Consider the following 26592-nt stretch of genomic DNA (forward strand, 5'->3'; position numbering starts at 1 on the left):
CAAACCCAGTAAATTTCTTTGCTTTGATTTGTCTTTTTGGTCGTATAGGTCTGAGAAAATCATTTACAGGGAGGGCTGGTACCAACCCCCCGACCACTTTGAAGTAGGAAGATAGCCTTGCACATCTCCGCCTCGATGCTAATGTGTGAAGGTCAAGATTGGTCAGCATCTGCGTCATACTTCCGGGGTCTCTCGACTGGTAGTCTCCAGTGATGAAACGGGCTCCTCTTCGTTGGATTTTTTCGAGGGAGTCTATGTCCTTCATGAAGTATGGATCCCATACTATGGCGCCGTATTCCATGATGGATCTGACGAGTGCTGTGTAAGCTGTTCTCTTGCAGTTCTTTGGACAGAACCCCAGATTACGCCTCAGAAGTGCAAGTACTGCATTTGCTTTGCGAGCTGTCTTGGCAACATGTGGGCTCCAACTCAGCTTCTCATTTAGAGTAACTCCGAGGTAAGGGTGTTCAGATACCTGCTTTAGGATCTGATCCTGTAGCCTGTAAAAGTGGGTGGACTTTGAGTTGATGCTCAGTATCTTACATTTACTGGTGTTGAATGTCATGCCCCATGTTTCAGCCCACTTCCCCAGGTTGATGAGGTCGTTTTGGAGTATCTGGTGATCTCTTTGCGATCCGATCTCCCTATATAGTAGGCAGTCATCAGCAAATAAGCGTACTTGTGATTTGACGCAGGATGGAAGGTCATTTACGTGACAGAGAAAAAGCAATGGGCCGAGGACTGTGCCTTGTGGGACGCCAGATGTAACAGGCACTGCCGCAGACTGGTGTCCATCCACTACTACAGACATTTCCCTGGTAGTGAGGAATGTTTGCAGCCAACTATGTAGGGGGCCTTTGATCCCATATTCAGTAAGTTTGTGTAGTAGCTTGTTGTGTGGGACTGTATCGAAGGCCTTCGAAAAATCAAGTATGGCAACATCTACTTGCTTCCTTTTGTTGTAGGCTGTCATAAAATCATGGACAGTAGTTAACAGTTGAGTTTCGGTAGAGTGACCTGATCTGAACCCATGATTTAGAGATGTTAAGATATTGTGTGTCTCCAAATGGTCCATCATATGCTTGCAAATGATGTGCTCGAGGAGTTTGCAGATTACTGACGTGAGTGAGACTGGTCTGTAGTTTTCTGCCAAGTGTATGTCTCCATTTTTGTAGACAGGTGTGATATTTGCCTTTACCCAGTCAGGGGGTAAGGTGCCTTTTAATACAGACAGTTGGAATATCTCGGTCAATCCCGGAGCTAAGTCTTTGGAGCATTCTTTTAAGATGATGTTTGGGATGTTATCTGGGCCGACTGCTTTAGAGATGTTGATACCAGCTAAAAGCTTTTCAACTCCTTCCACAGTAACAGTTAGAGGTTCGATTTGGTGTTTGCAACTCTTGGTAGTGGGTAGGTCACTACTTGCTTTCTTGAAGACTGACTCAAACTGCTTCACAAGAATCTGGGCTTTATCCTTGCTGTCATGTAGGAGTTTCCCATCTTTTTTGAGTGGTGGAAGTCCTGTCCTGTCTTGCCGCTTGGCTTTGACGTATCTCCAGAAGGGCTTGGAGTTGTTGTTGTCAAGCCCTGTGATAATGGAAGTGTTGACATATTCCTCTTCTGCTATGCGAAATGCTCTCTTGCATTTCCGTTGGAAGTCTTTGAATTTGCCCCAGTCGTTGCTTCTCTTTGCCTGCTTATACAGTCGGGCCTTTCGACGTACCATACGTTTCAGTTTGTGGTTGAACCAAGGGAGGGACTTTCTCCTCTTTGTTGTTCTTGAGGGGACACTTTCATCAATGATGTGAGAGAGTGAAGTTTTGAAGGTGGTCCATAATGAGCATATATCATCCCCCTGTTTCTTTCTTTCTAGTATGATGGTGGAGAGGTGAGAAGCTTCAGAATGAATTTTCTTCCAGTCTGCTTTGGAGAAGACATAGAGACGTCTGGCATTTTGTGTGGTGAGTTGAGGTAAGATACAGAAGTCGGTCACCACCATCGCATGATCACTGATTCCAGGGATACTTGTGGAAGTTTTCACCAAAGATGGATTATTGGTGAGGACCAGGTCCAAAATGTTCTCTAACCTGGTGGGCTGATCATGGATTTGTGTCAGTCCATAGTCAGTGGCGATGTCAATGAGAGCTTGTTGTACCTCCCTATCCGGTGCTCCTTTCCTCACTGTCAGATGCTCCCAGTCTATGTCGGGGCAGTTGAAATCCCCCGCTAGCACTATATGCTTCTCCTTGGGCTGGGAAAGCAATTTTTGCAGTGAGTCTCCCAATTTGCGGATGCTGTCCAAGTGTCTATGTGGCATGTAGAAGGATGCAATGTAGAGGTCCCTGCTCCCTTGAATCTTGGCTTTGGTCCAAACTACCTCGCATTCCGTCGTAAGTGACGGCTGGCTTTCAGATGTCATGTCCTTTCTAACACCAACGAAGACCCCACCACCGGTGGTCTCTCTGTCGTTTCGATAAAAGGCATGCGTTGGTGGAAAGACTTCGCTTGATTTGATGGCATTGTGTTCGGGATCCTTGCCAGGCTTGATTCCAGACAACCATGACTCCGTACCACATATGATATCTGGTTTCACATATTCAATTGCTGCTTTAAACTGTGAGTGGTTTCCTTTCACACTACAGCAGTTCACTGTGAGGAGTCGGAGATTGGTCTTATTTCTTGGTCTTGTGGTATGAAGGCTGCACGAGTTACTGGATGATCTGCCACCAGATGATGATGTTGTAGAGGAGTTATCAATACTGGTGGCTGCTTGATCTTGCATCCGAGGACTGCTGGTGTAAGTGGGGCTGAAGGGATCTTGTGATGAAAAAGAGTCCACAGATGTGAAGGACAATGGGTAGAACGTGTTTGAGGTTTGCAGTTCGAAACTGTTGAAGGTAAAACTGTCCACACTAAGGCAGTTGCACTTGTAGCAGTGCCAAACTACACTGTCACGTCCAAGGTGTGATATATCCCTGCTGCTGATTTCTTCACAAGAAAGGTGATACCAAATGCTACAGTTAGTGCAACAAACAGCATTTTGTGACCAAGTGACTGGTTTACTGCAGTATCCGCAGGGGTAAATAGCGCTACCAAGTGGCCCAGGATTCATCTGGATATCCCCTGCCAGTAAGATAAGTAGCACATAGATAGAAAGATGCTTCTTAGAACGTGGCATGCGGGCTGGTCTAGTTGATGTGGCCTGGATATTACTGCATGGAGACCTGGTAGGTTTACAGTTAAAACATTCCTGTAGAGTCTTGATTGTAGATCTATGTAACTTCCAGCTTACCATGGTAATGGCTGCACATGATGGCGAATGTGATGTATCATGCGATGGTGAAGAGATGGTGTATCCTATGCAGAAGACAAGCATCCATACTGCAACTAGAGCCGGTTGTGTGTGTGGCAATGTGGTCGCCATCTTGAATTCGGTGAGTGGTCGGGGGGAGGCAAAAAGCCCTTTAAAAACTAGCAAGTCATGATTACAAATTTACTATCAGAGAAGAAAAATATATAATAATACTTATGACTGCAGAAATATCAAAAATACAAATCAAAATCAGAAGATTAAGACGGATAGTTACTGCACTGGATCAGAGCTCCCAGAAATCACGTCCGTCTGCCGCGGGTGCGCCCTCTCTTCTCTCTTCTCACTGAATTTCTCATTTAAATGATAGAATTCGATAGAAACATCAGATTTCGACAAATGTGATGTCATATGAAAGAGAATAAAATTGTCTACAAGTTGATACCATTTTTGTGGGTTATTGTGATAATTGGATTGAGATTTTAAGGAAAAAACACTCATTTTTTTATATTTTTCTGAAAAAAGGAAAATCATGAAAATGCTTGATTCAGCATAAATCAGAGAAAGACTGAAGGATTATCTTGAAACATTTCAAGAATTTAGTTTGACATATAATTAATATTCCGAGCAAATTAGGGGTCAGTACTATTTTTGGTTCAGGAGTTATAATGTCTCAAACTTGAAAACTCACTACGTAAAAATGGCCACTTTAGTTGTGACCAAGACCTTGTTGGTCGTAAAAAAGTCTGCGCGCGCCAAGACTAATACACGCACCATTGGCACTGGCGCTTGTGTCAACGCCAGTAGTGCGTGTAGTAGTCTTGACAAACGCAGACTTTTTCTTTGACAAACAAGGGTTTGTGCCTGCAAACTAACTTTTCATACCAAGTGGTAGCTCAGGTGATACTGATCGCTATTATTTCAAAGTAGATTGTTCTGAAGCAGATTAGATGAAGCAAAAAAAAAAAAAAAATTCAAATAGAGGTAGTAGCTTGAAACCAATCTTGTTATAGATAGTTTAAGACAGAATTTAGATCAACCGCTCAAAAAAAAAAAATCAAGATGACAGCCATCAAAGTTGACATAGTGTATTGCGCCAAATTAAATGTATTATTTCGTTTTTGATACACATTTGTCTGTTGTGCTATCTTAAACCATCTTAAGTTTTTATGGACACATTTTTTAAACCAGTGATATTCTACTCTCCGAAAAAGAAAAAAACAAATCGAGTGGAAGTTTTTACTTTTGATGTGAGGAGTGAAAAACAGAAAACGGTGAATTTAGAGTGAAATTGGAGTGACTTTTGAGTGAAAATGTTCATTTTCACTCATTTTAGAGTGACCTTAGGCAGAGCTCCACACTAGGCAAATATCCGACCTTTTTTGGTGGCCCGATCAGGCCACCAAATTCTTCATTTCTGACATTTTGGTGGCCCGACGTGCGTTTTTTGTGGCCCCGGGCCACCGGACCACCGTTAGTGTCGAGCCCTGCCTTAGGGATCACTCGTCACTCTTCTGGTGATCCCCGAGGTCACTCTAAAATGAATGAAAATGAACATTTTCACTCTCGAGTGATCCTGATATCTAATACAGGAAAGCATCTACCAATGGCATAAGTTCAGATCAATTGTGACACTATAACCCACATGAAATCAACCTAAAAACAATGTAAGAAAAATCTGATAACGGAAAATACAGTTTCAGCATGCTTATTTGTAAATGTGCATATACAGCACGAATAATCAATTTGGACAATTTTATTCGAACAATATACTGAAAAGTAATTTCGCACAACACATTTAAGAGCAAAGTTGAGAAATTGCCGCCATGTTGGATTTTTTTTTTTGGGGGGGGGGGGGTTCGGATCAGAAGGGCTTTCAAGGACATCTACAGATCAGACATTATTACACATATACCATCATCATTCACGTTTCTACAGCAGCAGAGTAACATACAAGTAAAAAAGCATATCTTTGATACAGAAGCATTTCTTTTTTATTAAAGATTGGGCCTTACCCAAACACTGGAATGAGCTCCACCCCCCCCCCCCAAAAAAAAAAGACCCTCAATATGGTTTACACTAGTATAATATCGTTCGGATGTATAGAAACATGTAATAGACAGCAACATAAGAAGATTAAAAAAACATATCAAATTAAAAGTTATAAGTTGAGATAACTTTGACGCAACACACTAAAGGTATTGTTTACCAGTGGGAGAGATATCACATTCGATTTATATGTGCAGGTTAGTTGTATTACGAAACATTCTACCATGTAAAAAAAATTACAATAAAGCCTTAAACATACGGAGATATCGCCATTTCTTTTCAAGAAACCATAACAATGATAACTGTTGACATAAAAAACATTCTTATCAGATCTATTTAGTATATCTAACAATATTTAGCATTAATTATACTGATTTAAGTTTGTACATTAATCCCTAACTCACAGTTTAGAACTAGTTTGAGGAATTAAGTAAAGTTGGGTTTTTGTTTTACGTGCACTAATGGTAAATAATGCCTTGAACGACAACCTCGATTAATTACCGCCATCTTGAATTTTGTGTGGATACTATTTTTATCGCTAAATATTACACATTGGCAAAAATTGTGCCAAATTCTAAGCTCCTACCTCTTTTTGGAAAATACTTTCTGTTCAATCTTATCTGCCTCAGAACAATCTACTATGATGAAATGCTACAGTAATAGCGACCAGCGTCACCTACCACTTGGCATGAAAAGTTAGTTTGCAGGTACTTGCAAGTCACTAGACCATTACAGTATTACATGTGACCATGTAAACACATTGTAAGCAAAATTTATAATGCATAAATATAATTTTTTCAAGTTTTAGATGTTAACTTGTCAACAGTGTATGATATTGCCTGTAATTCCAGAAATATGAATTATGTCTCAATCTCAGTAAATCCCAATCTCATTCGCAGGTTTCAAAATAATTCTTCAGTTCTTCTTTGATAGATACTAAATCATGCATTTTTACATGTCTTCCTTTTTTCAAAACAATATAAAAATATGGATCCCCCCCAAAAAGAGAAGCAAACAATCCCCCCTCCCAATTTATCAGTGACAATACACAGCTAAAGTGGTATCAACTTTTAGAAAGTTTTACTCTCCTTCATATGACATCAAATTTGTTGCAATCCAATGTCTCTATCAAATTTTATGTTTGAAATGTTAATTTCAATAAAATGGCGGCCCTGTTGGACCGCATCTGTACTTTGCAACAAATCTACTGAGGTGTATAGGCCTACTTACGGAACATTGCTTAGTATGCTTAATATTATGTATGGTCTTGTTTATAGAGAGAGTGGAACTCGAAAAGTAAGCACGATCTTGGATTTGACCCTCTGTGACGTCTTTGGGAACAGATGCATGTAAATAACATATTATGTAAAATGGGATTTCAAGTTTGAGACATTATAACTCCTGAACCAAATACAATACTGACCTCTGATTTTCTCCAAATATTGATTATATGGGAAAGATGTTAATTTCTGCATGGTTTTCATAAACATTTCTAGTTTTATTTTTTTAACTTTTTAGAGAAATATTCATGGTGCATTCTGAAAAATGTCTCCATAAAAACCTGAGATGGTTTAAAATGGCATTAAAATGTTGAGAATATATAAAAACCATATGAGACAGCAAAACAGACAAAATTGTATCAAAATCGAAATGATACATTTACTTTGGCGCAAAACACTATGTCAGCTTTGATGGCCTGCAATCTTGAATTTTTTTTTAGTGATTGATCAAAATTTTGTTTTAAACTTTCTATAGCAAGGTTGTTTCAAGCTTCTACCTCTATTTGAAAGATATTTTTTGCTTCATCTCATCTGCTTCAGAACAATCTACTTTGAAATAATAGCAATCAGCGTCACCTGATCTACCACTTGGTATGAAGAGTTAGTTTGCAGGCACAAACCCGCGTTAGTCAAAGAAAAAGTCTGCGTTTGCCGAGACTACTGCACGCACCACTGGCACTGCCACAAGCGCCAGTGCCAGTGGTGCGTGTAGTAGTCTTGGCGCGCGCAGGCTTTTTCTACGACCAACAAGGTCTTGTCACAACTAAAGTGGCCATTTTTACATAGTGAGTTTTCAAGTTTGAGACATTATAACTCCTGAACCGAAAACGGTACTCCCCCCTAAATTTCTTCAAATATTAATTATATGTCAAAAAAATTCTTGAAACATTTCAAGATAATCCTTCAGTCTTTCTCTGATTTATGCTGAATCAAGCATTTTCATGATTTTCCTTTTTTCAGAAAAATATAAAAAAATGAGTGTTTTTTCCTTAAAATCTCAATCCAATTATCACAATAACCCACAAAAATGGTATCAACTTGTAGAAAATTTTATTTTCTTTCACATGACATCAAATTTGTTGAAATCTGAATTTTCAATCAAATTCTATCTTTCAAATAACAAATTCAGTAAATATGGCGGCCATCTTGGACGCCATCTTGGATTTGGAGGCTTTCGCAACAAATTTTTTGAGGTAGACCAGTGGAATGTTGTTTGTTACAATAAAAACTTGAAAATAAGCATGGTCTACTTAGTTTGTAGAGAGAGTGCAACTCACTCGTTAAGTAAGCGACTTTTTGGGGTTTGGCCCTCCGGTTACAAGGTTTGACCCTGGCCAATTAGGGATAAAATGTCCGAAAGGGCCCATTTTGTGATATATACATGAAAATATCGATATTCTTTTAAATTGAGTTATATGTGTTAGTAGAAAAAGCTGTTTTTCCCTATTGGCCAGGTTGATATTGGTATAATTGACATCAGATAACTCATACCTGTTAGTAAACAAGCTTTGACACTGGCCAATAAATGCCCAAAAGGGCCTATTTTGTGATGTATTCGGAAATTTGTGTATTTTCCATAATAGACGAATATCACTTATTGATGTCGCTATTATTTCCGTTTGGCCAGTTTCATATCGGTATATTTGGCATAATATAACCCCTATCTGTTGATAACCAAGGTTTGACCCTGGCCAATTGGGGATAAATGTCCGAAAGGACCTATTTTGTGATATAGGCCTACATGAAAATATCGATATTCTTTGTGCTTGAGTTCTATGTGTTCGTAGAAAAAGCTGTTTTCCCCTATTGGCCAGGTTTTAGAGAGGTATAATTGACATAGTATAACTCATATCAGTTGATAACCAAGGTTTGAACCTGGCCAATAGGGGATAAAGGCCCAATAGGACCTATTTTAAGATATATTCGGAAATCTGTGTATTTTCCATAGATGAGGCAAATCTCTCGTTTGAAGAAGCTACACCCCTGTAGACAATGCCAGTGTATATCTTGGCAATCAAGGACTTGAAAACCAAAGATATAAAACACTTGTTTCTTGACCCTGGCCTAATCTAAGCATCAGTCACCGCCACAGGGGGGGGGGGGGGGGCACCCGCGAGAGGAGGAGATTGTTTTGGTTTTGGCATGGGCTATGTAGCTCCATGGTGCGTGTGTGTGTCGACAAACTTCTACAATGCTTATTCCTGTATTTTCGTTATTTATAGGTCAAATTTTTTCGTTCGAAATTCAAAACGGATGACTATAGAATTTCTCAATAGAACATAAAATCTACAACTTTAGAAAGAATAGAAAAAATTTAGTGCACTTTCAATGGTCTGCCACAGGCAAATATCCTTATCATGCTCTTACGTAATATGACAGCTGTTGCGGTCATTAAACCCTGGCTTGGCCTCCAGGTTTGCCACGCCTGAGTAGAAAGTTATTTTGCAGCGGGCGAGTACATCAACTCCCAACTCTCAAACGAGGAATCGTTAGGGGGGTATAGCACCCCATCATCTTCGTTTGACGATGGAGTCTCGCCTCAAACGGGGGTTTGACGGCATGAATAGAGGAATATCGCTTATACACTCAGCAAAAAAAAAGAAAAGAAAGAAAGTAAACACTTTTTCCACCTGATGTTTTTCATAGAAGATTTTGATGAAAATGAATGTGTCATATACCGCATCAAAGATTATTTAATTGGCTACCATCCTGGTAGGCTTATACAAAGGGAAATTTTACGCATGAGTGAACACATTCGTTTTTGTCCTCCAAGGCAGAAAAGTAAACATTGCAGAATTGGACATATTGAAATTCATTTGCAAATGGCCTCCAAGATAGCAATGATAACAAAAGACCAATTTAACGCAATTAGAGACATGAATGAAATAGCAGAACTAAGTTTCCGTTCCCTTGTTTCCCTTTATATTCAGAACAAAAACATAGTGGGGAAACTGAAGATGGAATATAAGCATTTTCCATCAATTCAAACTTTAAATGTCATAGGGAGTAAGCCGTAAAGGTGATAAAATCGACAGAATTTCTTCATTTTACCTTTAATTAAGGAATTTAAGAAATCCCGAGACAAATTCAAGAACCAAATATTATTTCAAATTTTCCTAAATTAGAATAGCGTTTAAAATTTAACTTTCTTTGTTACCATAATTTTTCTCTTATGTCTTTTGACTGCAGATTTGACAGAAGATTCTTCATTTTGCTCCATTATTTTTTGCCGTTCTGTATCTTTAGAGGGTTGCAGAGACATTATTGAGATCATATGTTGATGCTTTCAAATTAATTAGCATTTCTATTGTGTTGAATTTGTCTTTTTATCTCATTATAATATGGAAGAGCAAATACGCTTGAATAGCAACTTGTCCATTTTGCAATTTTTACTTTTGTACCTTGGAAGAGAAAAACGAATATGTTCACTCATGCGTAAAGTTAACATTTTCATTGACCTACTATGTTGGAAGCTAATTAAATTACCTTTAACATGGTAGATAAAACATCATTTTTAGTCAGATAGTCTATGAGACAGATAAACTTGAAAAAGTGTTTAGTTTCTTTTTTTCGCTGAGTGTAGATGTCGCTCCTTCTCCCTACTGTCCAGTTTTATATTGTTATAATATACATAATATAACTCATATTTGTTGATAACCAACTTTCAACCCTGGACAATAGGGGATTAATGCCCGATAGGGCCCATTTTGTGATATACATGAAAATATCAATATTCTTTCTAATTAAGTTATATGTGTTAGGAGAAAAAGCTGTTTTCTCCTATTGGCCAGGTTTTTGGTATAATTCACATCAAATAACTCATATCTGTTGATAACCAAGGTTTGACCCTGGCCAATATGGAATAAATGCCCAAAATTAAAGGCCCATTTTGTGACGTATTTTCAAATTTCTATATTTTCCATAATAGAGGCATTTTACAAATAGATGTCGCTGCTATCCCCTTTTGATAAGTGTCATATTGGAATAATTGACGTAATATTACTCACATCTTGTTGGTAACCAAGGTTTGACCCTGACCAATTGGGGATAAATGCCCGAAAGGGCCCATTTTGTGATTTACATGAAAATATCGATATTCTTTGTAATGAGTAATATGTACTGTTAGTAGAAAAAGCTGTTTTCCCTTATTTGCCAGGTTTATATAAAATCCAGCATGGGGGGGGGGGGGGGGGTAATCATTTTAACAAATTAAGATCACACCCACTGAGCTTTTTGCCCGTTATTATACTAATGATGCACAGGATAGAGTGTGTTAGTGAAGGTGCGGCGCGCTCGAGAGTATTGACAATGGTGCGACATGCACGAGGCGCAGCCGAGTGCATGTTTGCAACCGTTGTCAATACTCGAGAGTGAGCCGCACCTTCACTAACGCCACGAAATAATCCTGTGCATCATTAGTTTTATAAAATGGGTCGAAAACTAAGAGCATTATTCACGTACCTTTGTGGGTCAATACCAGTCAGCTACATGTAGCACTCGCTCAAAAGTCAAGATGTCCGAAGATGTTCGTCCCAAACATTTACGCACGTCGCACTCGGAAATCCCGCACACTATAAGTACTGTACGTACGTATAAGAGTATACGTACGCCACGTACTGTTATGCACAAGAAAGGCCGCCGGCTGTTGTGGCAGCCCGCGGCCCGAACTAGAAGTTGTTTACAGGATTGACAGCGCGTATAGTAGCGCGTGACGCACTTGTAACAACTGATTGAGTGCGCACTGCTAGTGTAAAACATTGTGACGTACGTCAGGCCAGGGAGGTGGAAGAGAGACTCTTCTTAGTGCTTACCTGAAGAAAATAATGCACGCACACGTGACTCATTTCAGCGCTTCCAATTGGCTACATTCTTGAACCCATTTTATAATACCCACTATTATTATTACCCAACAGGTAATAACGTTGTTATTACCACGGTGACACCAGAGGGTAATAGCGGGGAAATAGTAGACAATTCTTTCCCCGTTATTACCCGAACCCGGTATTACTCCATTTACCAAATATTACCCGGCTTGATGTAACCGATATTTTCAGCTTTCCCACGTTATTATAACCTTATATTACTGCATTTACCCAATATTACCCTGATATTATCTGGAATGATGTAACCGATATTTCCAGCATTTCCAAGTTATTACCACTTGTTATTATGCATTTCCCAAATACCCAGTATGATGTAACCGATATTAGTCACATTCCCACAACATTCTAAAAAAAAATCCGGGTCAGAACTGACCCGGAACTGGGTATGTAGGGATCACACACCGGTCAAAAATGACGGAATTTGGTCATGAAGACGAGAGCAGGGTCACCCTGACCCAATTCATGACTCTGGATGGGGTCATATCTGACCCCATTCCTTGTCATTTCTGACCTGGAACGGTGTGTGACCCCAACGGACCCAGTTCCGGGTCAGTTCTGACCCGGATTTATTTTTTTTTGAGTGCTTGTTATCACCACACGATATTATCAAAAATAAAGATTAAGGGTTGAATTGGGCATATAATTAGTTATAAGATTATGTTAGGCACAATTTTGGGATTAATTGATATGCCCTACTCCTAATCCTAGTCCTACCCTAACTTAATCTGTGTGTCCTACCATCTAAAGTACTAGCAGTCACATTCTGTATAATACCCCAAAAATGTTGTAATACGTGAAGACATGGTTACTAAGATTAGGTCACACATTTTCTCATTTGAATATTCATGAATATGCATGAATGTTACTGTTATCACTCAAGGTTGCAACGTTATAACCATTTAAAGCCATTCAACAAATTGAATTGGAGAATGCATATATGCTACTTAAGTAAACTTCTTTCCAGAAATGTTGGCGTTATCAATAATATAAAATCTATATTTCCAAAGAATATATTGCGTATACTATACTCAACCCTTGTACTACCCTATCTCAATTATGACGTTCTTGCCTGGGGAAACTCGGCAAAATTATACTGGGATAAATTATTAATACTCCAAAAACGGGTAGTGAGAATTACTTCTGGTGCAACATCACGTTCTCACACTAATGAACTCTTCTATGAAAATCAATTTCTAAAAGTACAGGATATATATTTTATGAATCTAGGATCCACTATGTACAGCTCGAAGGATTCTGAATTTCCACAGGTTATTTCGTCACTTTTGGTTATGAATGAACAAGGGCACAATTACTACACTCGGCAGTATTCTTCTTACCACCTACCATCCATTAGAACCAACTTTAAACACAATACACTTGCTTTTGCTGGACCAAAATATTGGAATTCTTTAGCCTATTCTCTTCAACAAACCACAAGCCTCAGAACATTCAAATGCAAATTGAAACTAAGTCTTCTGAGTAAATATGTTACGATGTAACTAGCCTTTATAATCCTGTACCAGATATCTGGACACTTTTACCCTATAAGGTAATCTTATATCAACATTTACATGGTATATGATTCATGTGGAATTCCTATTCATTTCAATTCCACTGTTTATTTTTTTTCTTTATTTCTTTTTCTTCCCCTCTCTCCCCCCTTCGGTTCTCACTTTATTTCCTCTATTTCTCTCGTTCTCTCCTTCTCTCCCTCTCTTTCTCATTCATGTTTACTACCTTTAAGATGTAAATATGTACAAGTTATGTAATTATGTTTCAGGAGTCTGTATATATGTCATATTCTCAATTACTCTATACGTTATTATGAATATTGCTCGTCATGGTGACCTACAAATTTTACAAGCTATTAGTTGGGTCACCCCATTTCTCTTTGTATAAGTACCCTATATTCTGTCAATTCATGCTGATATATTACTGTAATATTATGTGTCAATATGTAAACAACAATGCAATTGAAAATGGACATGAAACGAATAAATTCAATTCAATTCAAAAAACATTACCCTATTATTACCCTTATCACCCCGATGTAACTCGGTAAAGTGTTGGTTTCAACACGGTGATAACAGTAATTTGCGGAGCTTGACAATTTTGCTTGGATTGCTACGAGATGACTGTTATTACTCAATTTTGCAATGTTATTACCATTTAAAGCCATTCAAGATTATCTATACTACCCCTCATCACCCCAGATGTTGGGTGTTGCGCAAGACTTTTGCAAGCGACGATATACTGCACACCTACCACACCCAAAACACACAAGCACATAAACGTACAAACATAACACCCACACGAACACATCACATACACACACACACACACACACACACACACACACACACACACACATATAGACACATACACCAAGTGCAAGAAAGGTGCAATCATTGCGCTGTCAGGCGCCCGTCGAGTTTTCGGTACAAAGAAAGAAAAAAAAAAAAACGGCTGCAACATTGCTCATGTTACAGTGTAGATTCCGTACTTTTGTCCAGGCTTTGAATGAAGCTAGAACACTCTGGCTAAAATATCATGATTCAAACGTGTAGTGATATGTCAGTTTCCTATAAATGCATATCATAAAACTCGTCAGTAGCGTTTGTGACTCTGATGTGATGCTCGATGCTCCAACTTAATGAAAAGATCTTGAATTTGGCTAATATCGGGTAAAGTAGCTTTCTTTAATATGTTGTTATTTACCATTAAAAAAATAAGATTATCTTTTGCGAAATGACAGCACATAATAAAACGATCTTTTCACATCGCATCAACAAATGTGTATATTACATGAGAATCGCAGCTGTGGGTTGCATTTCTTTTTCTCTCACACTGTTGACATATAGTTCTGCTGATATAATAAAGTTCATACGGGTGAAGTGCTATCATAGCCTCATTATATCATCACTTTCTATGTGTATACACTATTCTTTTGTGTGTGTTTAAGTACGATACTGCACGACTTCAACACAAGAAATCATGCATCACTTCCTTGAGTGTAAGTCGACGACAAATAGTTTGTACACATTTAAACTCATTAACCTAACTGGAAATCTGATACCAATAAACGCTGGGACTTGTCTTCTGTTGGTTTCTATATTGATCATTAATTTTCAAAAAAAAAAACCAAATAAACAAACAAACAAACAACGGACGAGTATATCCATGCAATTATCGTGTATGATATTTGTGAAGTGTATCTTAATGTATAGGAATTAGACACAATGATAGTCCCAATATCTATTTTGTACTAGGTGTATTTTGTAAGATGTTTGAAATATCACGCAGCTAGCAAACAATAACGACACACTCAATTTGTAATCGAGTATGAATGATGGAATCGAAATGAATTCTTTAAAACAACATTTAAGAGAATCTATAATTTGGAAAATAGTAGAAATAGATAAAAGACATCAAAATACTTATTGAATTAAAATTGAATATGTTACACTTGCCTAGATCAATAATCTTTTCATAATCATATTGATATGACATGATTTTTACTAGTCTTAATGCTTGTGACTGGTCGTATAGACGACAGAACGACGTCATTCGATTCGTTACAGTATCGATCATGAATATTCATAAGATTGAATCTAATATGCAAAAACTAGTGAAAATATGGAAAACATTGATGATTACAGTATTTATGCTGGGTTTAGACTTAAACTGTGCCAAAAAATTGACATTTTATTCTTATCTTATTCGAACTAATCCTAACTTGTGTTATGGAGACATATTTTGGGTTTCTCACAAAATTGTGGCCTAGTTTAGTAACCATGCCAGGAAGCATTAAAACTTTTCGCCCGTTTATATAGAAACGTGCTACATCAATCTAGTAAAACTTGTGGTGGATGCAGCGAAGAAGTGTTTTGGAAAAAACACTGACCCCTCCACCATACATGCATTGTTGAATGATGTTTACATAGTAGCTTATACCATGGGTCCCTTGTCCTTTCTGCAATGGAATGCTCAAGGACTCCCTTCTGATGGGTGCGAACTACAATCTTACCTATTATAGCATCATGCCATACAAGCAAATTTGATATCATCTGTATTCAGGAAACATGGTTTAAAGAAAATGACGTTGTGCAAGTAGAAAATTATACTTGTATACCACATAATAGAATCACAGGAAATAGCGGTGGATGCGCCACATATATCCGAGGAGACCTCAATTATCGCTTGATTGATACTCCTACGGATGAAGAATATCAATGTGTGGAAATTTCTTTTGAAAACCTAGTACAAAATGTTATTAATTTGTACAACCCTTGCAAAAGAATAACGTGTAATTATTTGAGTGAGATTTGGAATAGAATAAACAGACCTATTATTTTGTGCGGAGATTTCAATAGCCACCACGAAATGTGGGGTAGTGATTATTGTGATAAAAATGGAAAAGAAATTGTCTCCTTTCTCTCAGAAAACGATGCTGTCGTACTGAACAATGGTGATCCGACAAGACTCGATCCTCATACTGGTACACTCTCTTGTCTAGATCTAACTATTGTGAGTAGGAGGTTAGCCGTTAAGAGTAAATGGAGTGTCATTTCGGATAGATTCGGAAGTGACCACTTCCCCGTGGAAGTTACTATAGAAGTATCCGGAAATGAGTATAAGAAAGAAACGTCATATGATGGGAGATGTTACAAGAAAATTGACTGGAGTATATATAAACAAGAGATTGATGATCGTTTTTTAATGAAAATGGAATCTTATGATGTGCAGAGTGAATATAAATTGATGTTGAGAAGGCGTCTGTAGATTGTTCAAATAGAAACAAAAAACGTCATTCCTCAATCCCGCGGTGGAATAAAGACTGTTGGGATGCAGTTAAAGTTGGAAATAAAGTAAAAAGAAAATTTATGAGAACGGGAAAATATGAGGATTTATGTGAATATAACCAGAAAAAGGCGTCTGCGCAGCGTGTTATTAGACAGGCTAAAATGAATTATTGGAGAAATTATTGTAAAAGTATGAATTGTTTTACTCCAGTCGCGCAAATATGGAGAAAGATAATGAAAATGAGAGGAGAGCATAGTAATAACGAGAAAGCTATTATTATGAATGTTAACATATTATATATTACTGATGAATCTGAAGTCGCAAATGTTTTGGGTAGTTGTTATCAAGAAAATGATACAATGAAAACAGTTCGGAGGAAAATGATGCTTCCTATTTACATAGTATAAATGTATCTGACAGCTTAAATGAACCATTCAATTTTGGTGAATTTAGACTAGCACTTAAAATGTCACAGGAATCGACTCCAGGTCTAGATGGCATTTGTATAAACGCCACATTGAAATTATGTCAAAAAGTGCTCAGCAGAAAATACTGGAATTGTTCAATCGTATTTGGGAGACCTCTGATCTTCCACACGATTGGTTACATGCGATTCATATCCAATACTAAAACAAGGAAAGTGTAAGACAGATCCTCATTCGTATAGACATATATCATTAACCTCATATTTGTGTAAGATCATGGAGAGGATGATCTACAAGAGATTGGAATGGTATGCAGAAAAACACGATCTCTTATCTGAATACCAATCAGGATTCAGAAAGGGCAGAGGAGTCCTTTGACTCGATAGTCATGTTGGATACAGATGTTAAGAAATGTATGATAGATAAAGGTTATTTGGGTGTGTTATTAATGGATTTAGATAAAGCGTATGATTCTATTGAGAAGTGTACTATGGTGAGGAAGTTGAAGATGGTTGGGATCAATGGAAGATTGCTATCATGGATATCATCCTTTTTATCAAACAGATCATTTAATGTAAGAGTTAAAGGACAATTCTCTAACAACTTCCGTACCGATGATAGAGGACTACCTCAAGGAAGTGTTATATGTCCTTTGTTATTCAATATTTACGTAAGTGATATATCCAAAGGATTATCAGTTGCTACTACATTTATATATGCTGATGATATTGCTCTGTAAATTTCTTGTAAAAATCTGAAATTATTAGCAAAGAAACTGCAGTCCTGTGTGGATTTTCTATATGAACGGAGTAAATCCTGGAAAATGAATTTTTCAGCAGAAAAATCGTGCAGAAAAATCGAAAGGGATATACCCTTTCACCAATCTATGGTCCAGTGATTAATAAAGACAGGCAACGGCAGCAAGACAACACTCCACTGCATAAGGCTTGAGAAAGTCCTCAGGAGAGGACGAAAGCTTGCCCTCTACAATTCAAGGTTGGTTGAAGCTCAGTCATTTAATTAAAAATCGTGTTATATGGTATTTACTAATAAAAAAGGTTACACTGGCATGAATGTATGTATGAATGGTTTGAAATTAAAGCAAGTACACAGTTATAAATATCTCGGAGTGGTATTTGATAGTAATTTGCATGAATTGGTCAAAGTATATTGAAAAAAAAAATAAGATTAGTTGTCAAAAAAGAATCAATTTGATGCGATGTGTATCTGGTGCATCATGGGGAAGTGATTTTTATGTCCTCAATTTGATGTACAGGTACCTTATCAGTCCAGTAATAGACTTTGCTGCAGAGGTGTACGATTCTACCTGCAAGACTATTAAATCTACCTTGGATTCTATACAGTATCAATGTCTAAGGTTAGTTACAGGAGCTCTCCCTACAGCGTCTTTAGAGGCTCTGCAAATGGAGTGTGGCGAGATGCCTTTAGAACTTAGACGTCAGTTATTGGCTGATAGATTGAAATACAGAATATTAAGTTCTAGTACCAATCACCCGTCAAGAGCTTAGCTTTATGGACTGTTGGCAATATCACACGAGAAAATGTGACGAAAATAAGAAATATCAAACCATAGCTGTTTGCACTCTAAATCTAGATGCGGAGGTAGAAAATGTCTGTGTACCATGCAGTACACCCTCCATGGCATGTCGTAGAGCCTGAAATATGTTGTGATATCCATAACAGGGTCAGTAAAGCTGATATGATTCATCAACAAAGAACAGATAGCGAAGAAGTGATAAATACTCGCTGGATATATCATTTAAGAATATTTACTGACGCATCCAAAGAGACTGATAGCGGTGCTACGGCGATTGCCTTTTACGCTCCTCAGCTGAATGTTTCAGTAGGAAAAAAAAAAGTTACGTCAATTTCAGTATGTAGAGCGGAGCAAGTAGCCATAGTAATGGCATTAAACTGGATAGAAGAATTTCAGCCAGTCTCAGATGTGGTGATATTAACGGACTCTTTGAATAGTTTGCATGAAATAGAAAATGTTTCCAATGATAATAATATAGTGCAAGAAATAATGTTTAAGATTGCGAATTAATACATGGGAATAACAGTATCTTTTTTATGGATTCCCTCACATTGTGATATTTATGGAAATGAAATGGTAGATTCTTTGGCAAAAGCAACCTTGAAAAGAGAATATGTAGATATATTTGTTAAAAAAATCATATAATGAAATACGAGCAATGATTGCCATTGGGAGATATTATAACGCGATCTGGCAGATTCAGTGGGACGCATCCGATAGAGGGCGCCATTTATATATCGTGAAGAAGAATGTACTGCCGGTCAGCGTGTTTTTTTTAGACGGCACAGATTGGGGAAACTAAAAATCTATCGGGGACCCTATCCCTAAACCTGACCCTAATCCTAATCCTAACCCTAACCCTAACCCTAATCCTAACCCCAACCCTAACCCTAACCCTAATCCTACCCATAACCAAAAACCCTAACCCAACGTTTTTCCCATAGGTTTAACACGCGCCATGCCCCAATCTGTGCCGTCTTAAAAAAAAAACGCTGCCGGTCACATCACTGAGTTGCCGTACAAGGAGAGAGGAAGTTGTTGCTTGTAGATTGAGATTTGGTGTGGCAAGATTAAATCACTTTATGTATATCATTGGCAAACATCCGACGGGAATGTGTGCCACATGTATGGTTCGAGAAACTGTAGAGTATTATTTATTTCATTGTGATATGTTTGAAGATGAGAGGAAGTTGATGAAAAAAAGAAGTTAATCAGAAAGAGTTAAATATAATATGTTTTATTACAACCACGCAATATACATATCGCTTTGAAATACGTCAAAAGGACAAATAGATTTAGATTGCTGTAGAACCTGTGTGTTTTTTTTTTCTTCTCACATAGTTTTCTAGGTTTGTTTTTGTTGGTGTAATTATAGCACACTAAAACTGTTGATAAACTCACGTTGATTAAGCTCCAAATGAAAGTGCTTACAGTATGAGAAATTGATTATTACAGTATGAGAAATTGATTATTATTCAAATTGTTTCTAAAAATTTCTGACATCTTTGCGCCCCCCGCCTGCTCTCCGTGTATATGAGTGGCCTAGGCCTTTGTTCTGAGAAGCCTGCTAAATGTACATAGCTGGGTTGGCAAGATTATACCATTAGACAGCGGTTGGCAGGTTGAGTGGACCAGTGCAAAGGACAGTTTTTTATGTTTATTTTATATATATTTTGAAAAATATTTTGTTTATGAAAGGCGCGAAAAAAAATTAACGTGGTGTCTAAAAATAAAATAATGAATTGTTTGGCGTGAAATATTCGAGTTTTGAATGCAACACCAACAATTATAACAACAACAACAATCCAGTAACGAGGAATAGGTGGTAGGCATAGGCATAGGCATAGGGTTTAGGATATTAGTGGTATTATTCGTAGGATAGTAGCTGAAGATGCCCACACCTTCATTAGACTTTGCAATTAACGTAGAGTAATTATTCTATCTCGGCTTAAAAACGACGTTAAACTGACGTTTTTTTTCTTTGGTTATTTTCGTAAAAAAGGCGTCTTTTAGACGTCTTTTTTCTGTATCAATATCACGTAGAAAGGTCTTAAATTGACGTGTAAACAACATGTTTATGACGTTATTCTGACGTGATATTTTGTCTTTTAAGTAGTAATTTTAACGTCATTAAGACGTCTTTGTATGACCACCCAAACGTCAGACAGACGTCACAAATATGACGTCTTCTGTACGTCTGCCATTTGAGCAAAGATACATTTTGACGTCAGTCTAAGACGTCTAAATGACGTTCTTAATCTGTTAATGTACGTCGATAAGACGACATATATGACGCCTTTATTACGTCTAATCACCTTTTTTACGTCTTCCATTTAAGCAAAATGACGTATTATTAACGACAGTTTACGACGTCTTTCTGACGACAGCGCTGACGTGAAATAGACGTCATTCTGACGTGTCTCTGCTGTCAGAGCTGTTGTAACTTGGTTTCAACACGGTGATAACAGTCATTTATGAAAAATTCGCTGGGATTGCTCTAAGATTAGGCCTATACCGTTACTTCTAAAGTTTGCAATGTTATAACCAATCGAAACCATTCCACATTACCCATATTACCCCTCATCACCCTGTTGTAACTCAGTAAAATGTCGGTTTCATATAGGGCCGGGTGAAAACAGTAATTTTTGGACTTGAAAATTTCGCTGGGATTGCGGTAAGATTAGGCTACTGTTATTACTCAAGTTTGCAAGGTTAGGCCTCTAACCAGACGAAGCCTATACTTGATCAACATTTCCCATATTACCCGGCCCTCATCACCCTGTTGTAACTCTGTAAAATACGGTTTCATCAGGATAGTAACAGTAACAGGTCATAATGGGTAATTCATCAACATGGTAAAGACGGTAATATGTGGTCGTAGTCAAATTTCGGGACGTTTAAAGGACAAGTCCACCTTCATAATATACATGAGGATTGAGTGAAGGCAACAATATTAGTACAACACATCAGTGAAAGTTTGGAGAAAATCGGACAATCCGTTCAAAAGTTATGAATTTTCAAAGCATCTGCGCAGTCACTGCTGGATGAGAAGACTACTACAGTGTGTGATGTCCATGCGTACAACAATATAACGAAAATAAAAAGAGAAATTCACAAAAAATTACTTTTTGAATAAAGTGCACATTTCTTCAACTTGTTACTGACATAATGTTGAGGGTAATATTATTCCCCCTGCCTTTTGAAAGAGAGAAGTCGAGTGTTCTGTTGTTATGCGAGAAAAATGAAAATATGCTGAATTTTCTTTATTATTTCTTTATATTGTTGTACACATGTGAAGTCACAAGCTACAGTAGTCTTCTCATCCAGCCGTGACTTAGCAGATACCTAAAAAATTCATAACTTTTGAATGGATTGTATGATTTTCCTCAAACTCTCACTGATGTGTTCTGCTAATATTGCTGCGTTCACTCAACCCACATGTCTATGAAGGATTGGTAATCGGTAACGTCGCTCTTTTTTTTTTGTTTTTTTGCTTGTTAGCTCATGAAACCCGGAAGTGGCCCCCTCCCCATTTTTGAAAACGCTCCGGTCGCCGGCCCTGCATTTAAAGGCAGCCGATCGCCATCCCTAATGGTACGTAAACTCCGAACGACCGAAGTTTGTGCATGCAATTGCGCAATGCCAGACTCGGTGTTTAAACAAATAATATCACCATATAGATGGTATTTGCCAAGTTGGTGAAAATCCGTTATGGGGTTTACAAGAATGGAAACGGTAAATACAGTTTTGTTAGACATCGAGTTCATCTATAACTATCATCAGACATAATACCGTTGAAGTACATTAGTTTGCATCGTATCCGGGCAATTGTACCCCCCGGCTAAATACTGGTTAAAGGCCGTGTCACACCAGCCTTGCGTGTGACTTGCAAAGAACAATTTTGACTACCCGGAGGTCCCCGTAGATATCCGCACATGACAGTACCTAGCATGTATCTCAAAAGTAGTCGCCCGGAGGTGCGCACGCATATTTTTTTTTTTTTTTTTTTTACCCGCAACCGTGTTTAGGCCCTGTCACACCTATCCGGGCATGTTTTTTTTAGACGGCACAGATTGGGGAAACTAAAAATCTATCGGGGACCCTATCCCTAAACCTAACCCTAATCCTAATCCTAACCCTAACCATCAAACCCTAACCCTAACCCTAACCCTAACCCTAACCCCAACCCTAACCCTAACCCTAACCATAACCATAACCAAAAACCCTAACCCAACGTTTTTCCCATAGGTTTAACACGCGCCATGCCCCAATCTGTGCCGTCTTAAAAAAAAAAAAAAAAAAACGCATCCGGGCAAGCTACTCGGGCTTGTTACGTGTAGGGATTTTCTAGCATACCGGGACATTCCTGAGGGCGGAAAAGGATTTGTGCGAGTCAGCGCATGTGCCTTACTTGCTGGACGCGTTATACTTGCGAGTATACTGTGTGACCTTTGTACCAGTCGCGTGGGGGCTGACAACTTAGTGAAGGAATTCCTCTAATGGAATGGCTGAAATCTCACAGAATTTCAATATCTTGGCTGCATACGGGACTGCGAAGTACCTGCGTGGGAATTGCCTGGGAAGTACTGCCGCTAAGGGTCTCCTACTGGCGTTCTGCGTGGACCTCTACGGGCATTCCCGCGACTCACCCGGAAAAAGTTTTGGTCATGCTCAAAACTTGGCTGCGGTTAAATCGGACTTGCGTGAGCACCTCCGGGCCACTACGCGCTAGATACTGTCAGGTGCGGACCAACTGCGGAGAGCTCCCTGGAGTAAATTTGTTTCCCCGCAAGTCAAGCCGCGGAAGTTCCCCCGTACGGTATGACAAGGCATGAATGAAAATAATTGCAAACATTCTTGTTCGCCCGCTGAAAATTTTCTACGTGTGTGCGGGAAACTACCTCCTCGCCACAAGCCCGCGTTATGGTGTGACACGGCCTTTAGTGGTAAGGTTAGAGTTAAGATTAGGGTTAGGGTTAGGTTTAGTGTTAGGAGTTTGGGTAAGGGTTAGGGTTAGGTTCAGGATAAAGATTAGGATTAGGGCTAGGGGAGGGTCCGGGGTAATTGCCCAGGGGTAATTGCCCTAGACCCGTTTGCATTCCCCGGTAGCGGTTTTACATTTCCCGGCAAAATTGCATTTCTTTACATTTCCCGACGAGACGTTATTACCGCCGTTTTAAAAAATCCCGGCTCTACAACATGTCTCTAGATAGCTCTTTGGTTGACGTGATTGAGTGAATGTCGCTGTCGTACTACGTCTAGTCTGCCTACACATCCCTCGAGTATAGTAAGAGAGCTACATTGTACTTGTATACTGATTGTAGGATCAAAGTGAACTAAACTACTACCGGTAACTGGACGGCAGAACCTACGTCCCGGGCAACGAGTATAGAACCTAAAAGTGGACTCCCTGACCCTTGCTTGCCAGTAAGCTGCTTGGTAAGAACTGAAATGCATCCAGAAACTTTAGTTAGTGTTTTTTTTTATTGTCCAAGGATGATTTATAATCGCACATTACGTATGATTATGTGTTCAACTAAAGAATGCCGTTTAATTTTCCAAAGGCTTCGCATCGCATGGGCGTGTACGCGTGTGGAGCTAGCTGCGGTTCTACTGACACTGTTTCAAAGCGATACGTGTTGACGTGTTGTAGCAGCCAGCGATCGCCATACGAGCTAAACGTACAATAAGCCTGAATGAAGCATTTCAAGCACCTTTTCCACACACGCTACCCAGCTCTTCCCCGCGCCGCTAACTACGGCGAAAGCGTCATGTTGCCACCGCTCTCGCTTGCTCGACCTCGTTCACTACTTTCTCATGAAGGTCGAAGCGGCCCCCAGCTAGTAGTAGTAGTATAATCAGTGGGAATCAGTGCACAGTGGGAATGCTGGGGTATGATTGTTCCAATCCTTGTCATGCTTGTGGGAGTCATTTAAGAGTACATTATAGATCTATTGTTGTGTGAAAATTATTTGCTTCAGAATGGTGTCATATTCAAGTACGAAGTAGGGCCTAAAGTAATGTCAATGACATGTGCAGTTTAATGTTTCCAGGTTGGCATGCCTGTACAGTGACGGAGCAATCGTTAATGGGCCGTGAACGATCGCCCCGTCACTGTACAGTCAGACTGCAGCAGGTATGCCAATGAGCTGATCCGGCAAGATTTATTCAGCACTCTCGTTGACGATCTTTAAATTGCGTTCGAAAGGTGTCTCGTGAGTGTGAGATTTTGCGAGAGTTTGACAGGGCTATCGTATGGTTTTCACAGTGCAGCGACTTTTACATGCATTCATCATGGTTACAAGTCACGGTAAGTTGTTCTCCAGACTTTGATCTTTATTTTAATGCCAAATTTGCGTATAATATCGGTTCTTATCATGACGATATAATCAGTTGAATTTGCGTTAATTTTACCTGCTTTTCATGGAAGATTTTGTCGTCTAAAGTTCGTTTTTGGTTCCTGACTGGATTAAGAAACTTTTTTTTTTCTGATTTTGGCTTGTTAGTAGAGAGGAAACTTAGATGCTCATCATATATTGGAGTCAAGGAGACGCAAGCATGATTTTACTAGTTTTTCCGTTTTGAAATGTTTGTAAAATTCACCCCTAAGCCGGAAGTATGCTCCACACAAAGTGTACAGTGGCGCGAAAGAGTGTAATTTTGGTGACTGGCGTGGCAGGGCTGTATCAAGCTTCTAGCTTCTGTCCAAAGCACAGAACTACACGCATGCCTGTATGCAAGCATGCGCTATGCACGCACGTGGCATGAAACCGTAGCAGCGTAATGACGTTCCGTAATGCAAGCGCTGAATGCAAGCGCTGTCCAATGAGAGAGCTAATTACTCTTGAGATTGCACAGTTTCAAGCTGACCAGCACTGACATTGATGTATATTTTACTGGTTCCTGACCGGATTAAGCAACGAATTGTCAAGATATTTGTACATGGATACAAAGATTAAGAGATGGACTACCAAACAATGCATTTTCATTGAGATGCGAGGTGAATTTGATATTCTTTTGACATCTTGAACGTGTACTACACGAATTACTTTTTTCATCATTTTTCAAGCTCAGTTTACGATATTAAACTTTTCATTAGGGACTTTTCGATTTGCACGTTGAGCCAGGCGTCACCCTGTTATGACGTAGGTTTTACGTACTGCGCATGCATGAGTGTCGACCCTCGGCTCATCACCCAAATTTCGAACGCGTTCACCCCAGTTATCACCGTCCACCCAAATCGGTTGCGCCGTGCGAAAGAGCACAATGACTCTCGGGAAATCCGTGCTCAGTTCACCTGTTTTCTTTTTTCTCTCTCGAGACAATACATTCTAATTTCATGAAAGCTTATGATATTGATACGTCATAACCTTGTAGTCGTACCATGCGTCATGTTTTAAAATCCACATAATTCATCCCATGATACTTATTCGACATCTAGTCAAAGACAAAATAAATATTACAAGTACAGAAACAAGTCACAAATTACGCATAGAGTATATGCACCCAAGGCACGGGTTGCCTCCTGCACACGCCATGAGACGTGACGCCCGAAATTGAAATGTGTTTTAGCAGCGGCTCAAACGTACAGACGTGACGACTTGATGTACGCTTGCGCTCGGCGTCACAACCCTCTCGTTCACCCAATCGAAAACTCCCTATTTACACTAATTTGAGTAATATGTGACGATAGCTTAAATGTACATATTTTCCTTGAATTTGATACCAAATTTGTGAATATAAGGTGTATTTTTTGTTGCCAAAAGCCCAAGGACAAAATCCCCTTCCGCAGCTCATTACGGATGCAAGCCTTGAGCGGGCGTGCGTACAAGTTGAATAAATGCGAGCGAATTATTGGGTGCTGCGGTCTGACTGCTGTACAGGCATGCTAACCTGGAAACATTTAACTGCACATTACTTGAAAATGACACCATTCTGAAGCAAATAATTTTCACACATAATGTACTCTTAAATGAACCCCACAAGGTTTTGGAACAATCATCCCCCAGCATTCCCACTGATTCCCACTGATCAGGTACTAGCCATCCCCTTTATTATTTAAAATGCATTTATATAGCTTGGATCTGCACACGTCAACAACTGCCAACTACTGTAAAACAAGATATTTTCGCGGCATGCAATTTATGCAAATTGGAGCCATCAGCCTTTTTGAGCATGAAATTTTCACGAGTTGCCTCTAATATTCTGTGCATTAATAGACAAGAACTTTCATGTGCATTTTAATTTCGCAAATTTTGGCTCACAAAAGTAGAATGCACGTGAA

General features: G+C 38.9%; 2 protein-coding genes across 2 annotated transcripts in view; one reads left to right on the plus strand and one right to left on the minus strand.

Moving 5' to 3' along the window:
- Positions 1 to 942: 942 nt before the first annotated feature.
- LOC139716957 (uncharacterized) lies at positions 943 to 3311 on the minus strand. The gene is made up of 3 exons (XM_071628481.1): positions 3293 to 3311; positions 1199 to 2817; positions 943 to 966 (listed from the first exon to the last, which is right to left on the minus strand). The coding sequence occupies exons 1-3, from the start codon at positions 3309 to 3311 to the stop codon at positions 943 to 945; spliced, it is 1662 nt and encodes a 553-aa protein (XP_071484582.1).
- A 20322-nt stretch (positions 3312 to 23633) lies between these two features.
- The window catches only part of LOC139717015 (advillin-like), a 158721-nt gene continuing 155762 nt past the window's right edge, over positions 23634 to 26592 (plus strand). Inside the window, 1 exon segment of the mRNA XM_071628531.1 lies at positions 23634 to 23747. The gene's annotated coding sequence lies outside the window, so the exon portion shown is untranslated.

The sequence above is a fragment of the Diadema antillarum genome, unplaced genomic scaffold (assembly GCF_040938485.1).
Source record: "Diadema antillarum isolate AM-2024a unplaced genomic scaffold, OU_Dant_1.0 scf00000071, whole genome shotgun sequence".
Classification (NCBI taxonomy): Eukaryota; Metazoa; Echinodermata; class Echinoidea; order Diadematoida; family Diadematidae; genus Diadema; species Diadema antillarum.

Coding starts and splice junctions, on each gene's coding strand:
- LOC139716957 (XM_071628481.1), bottom strand. Junction 967..1,198: donor GCACCTTACCCCCTGACTGG/GTAAAGGCAAAT, acceptor ATTTTATGACAG/CCTACAACAAAAGGAAGCAA.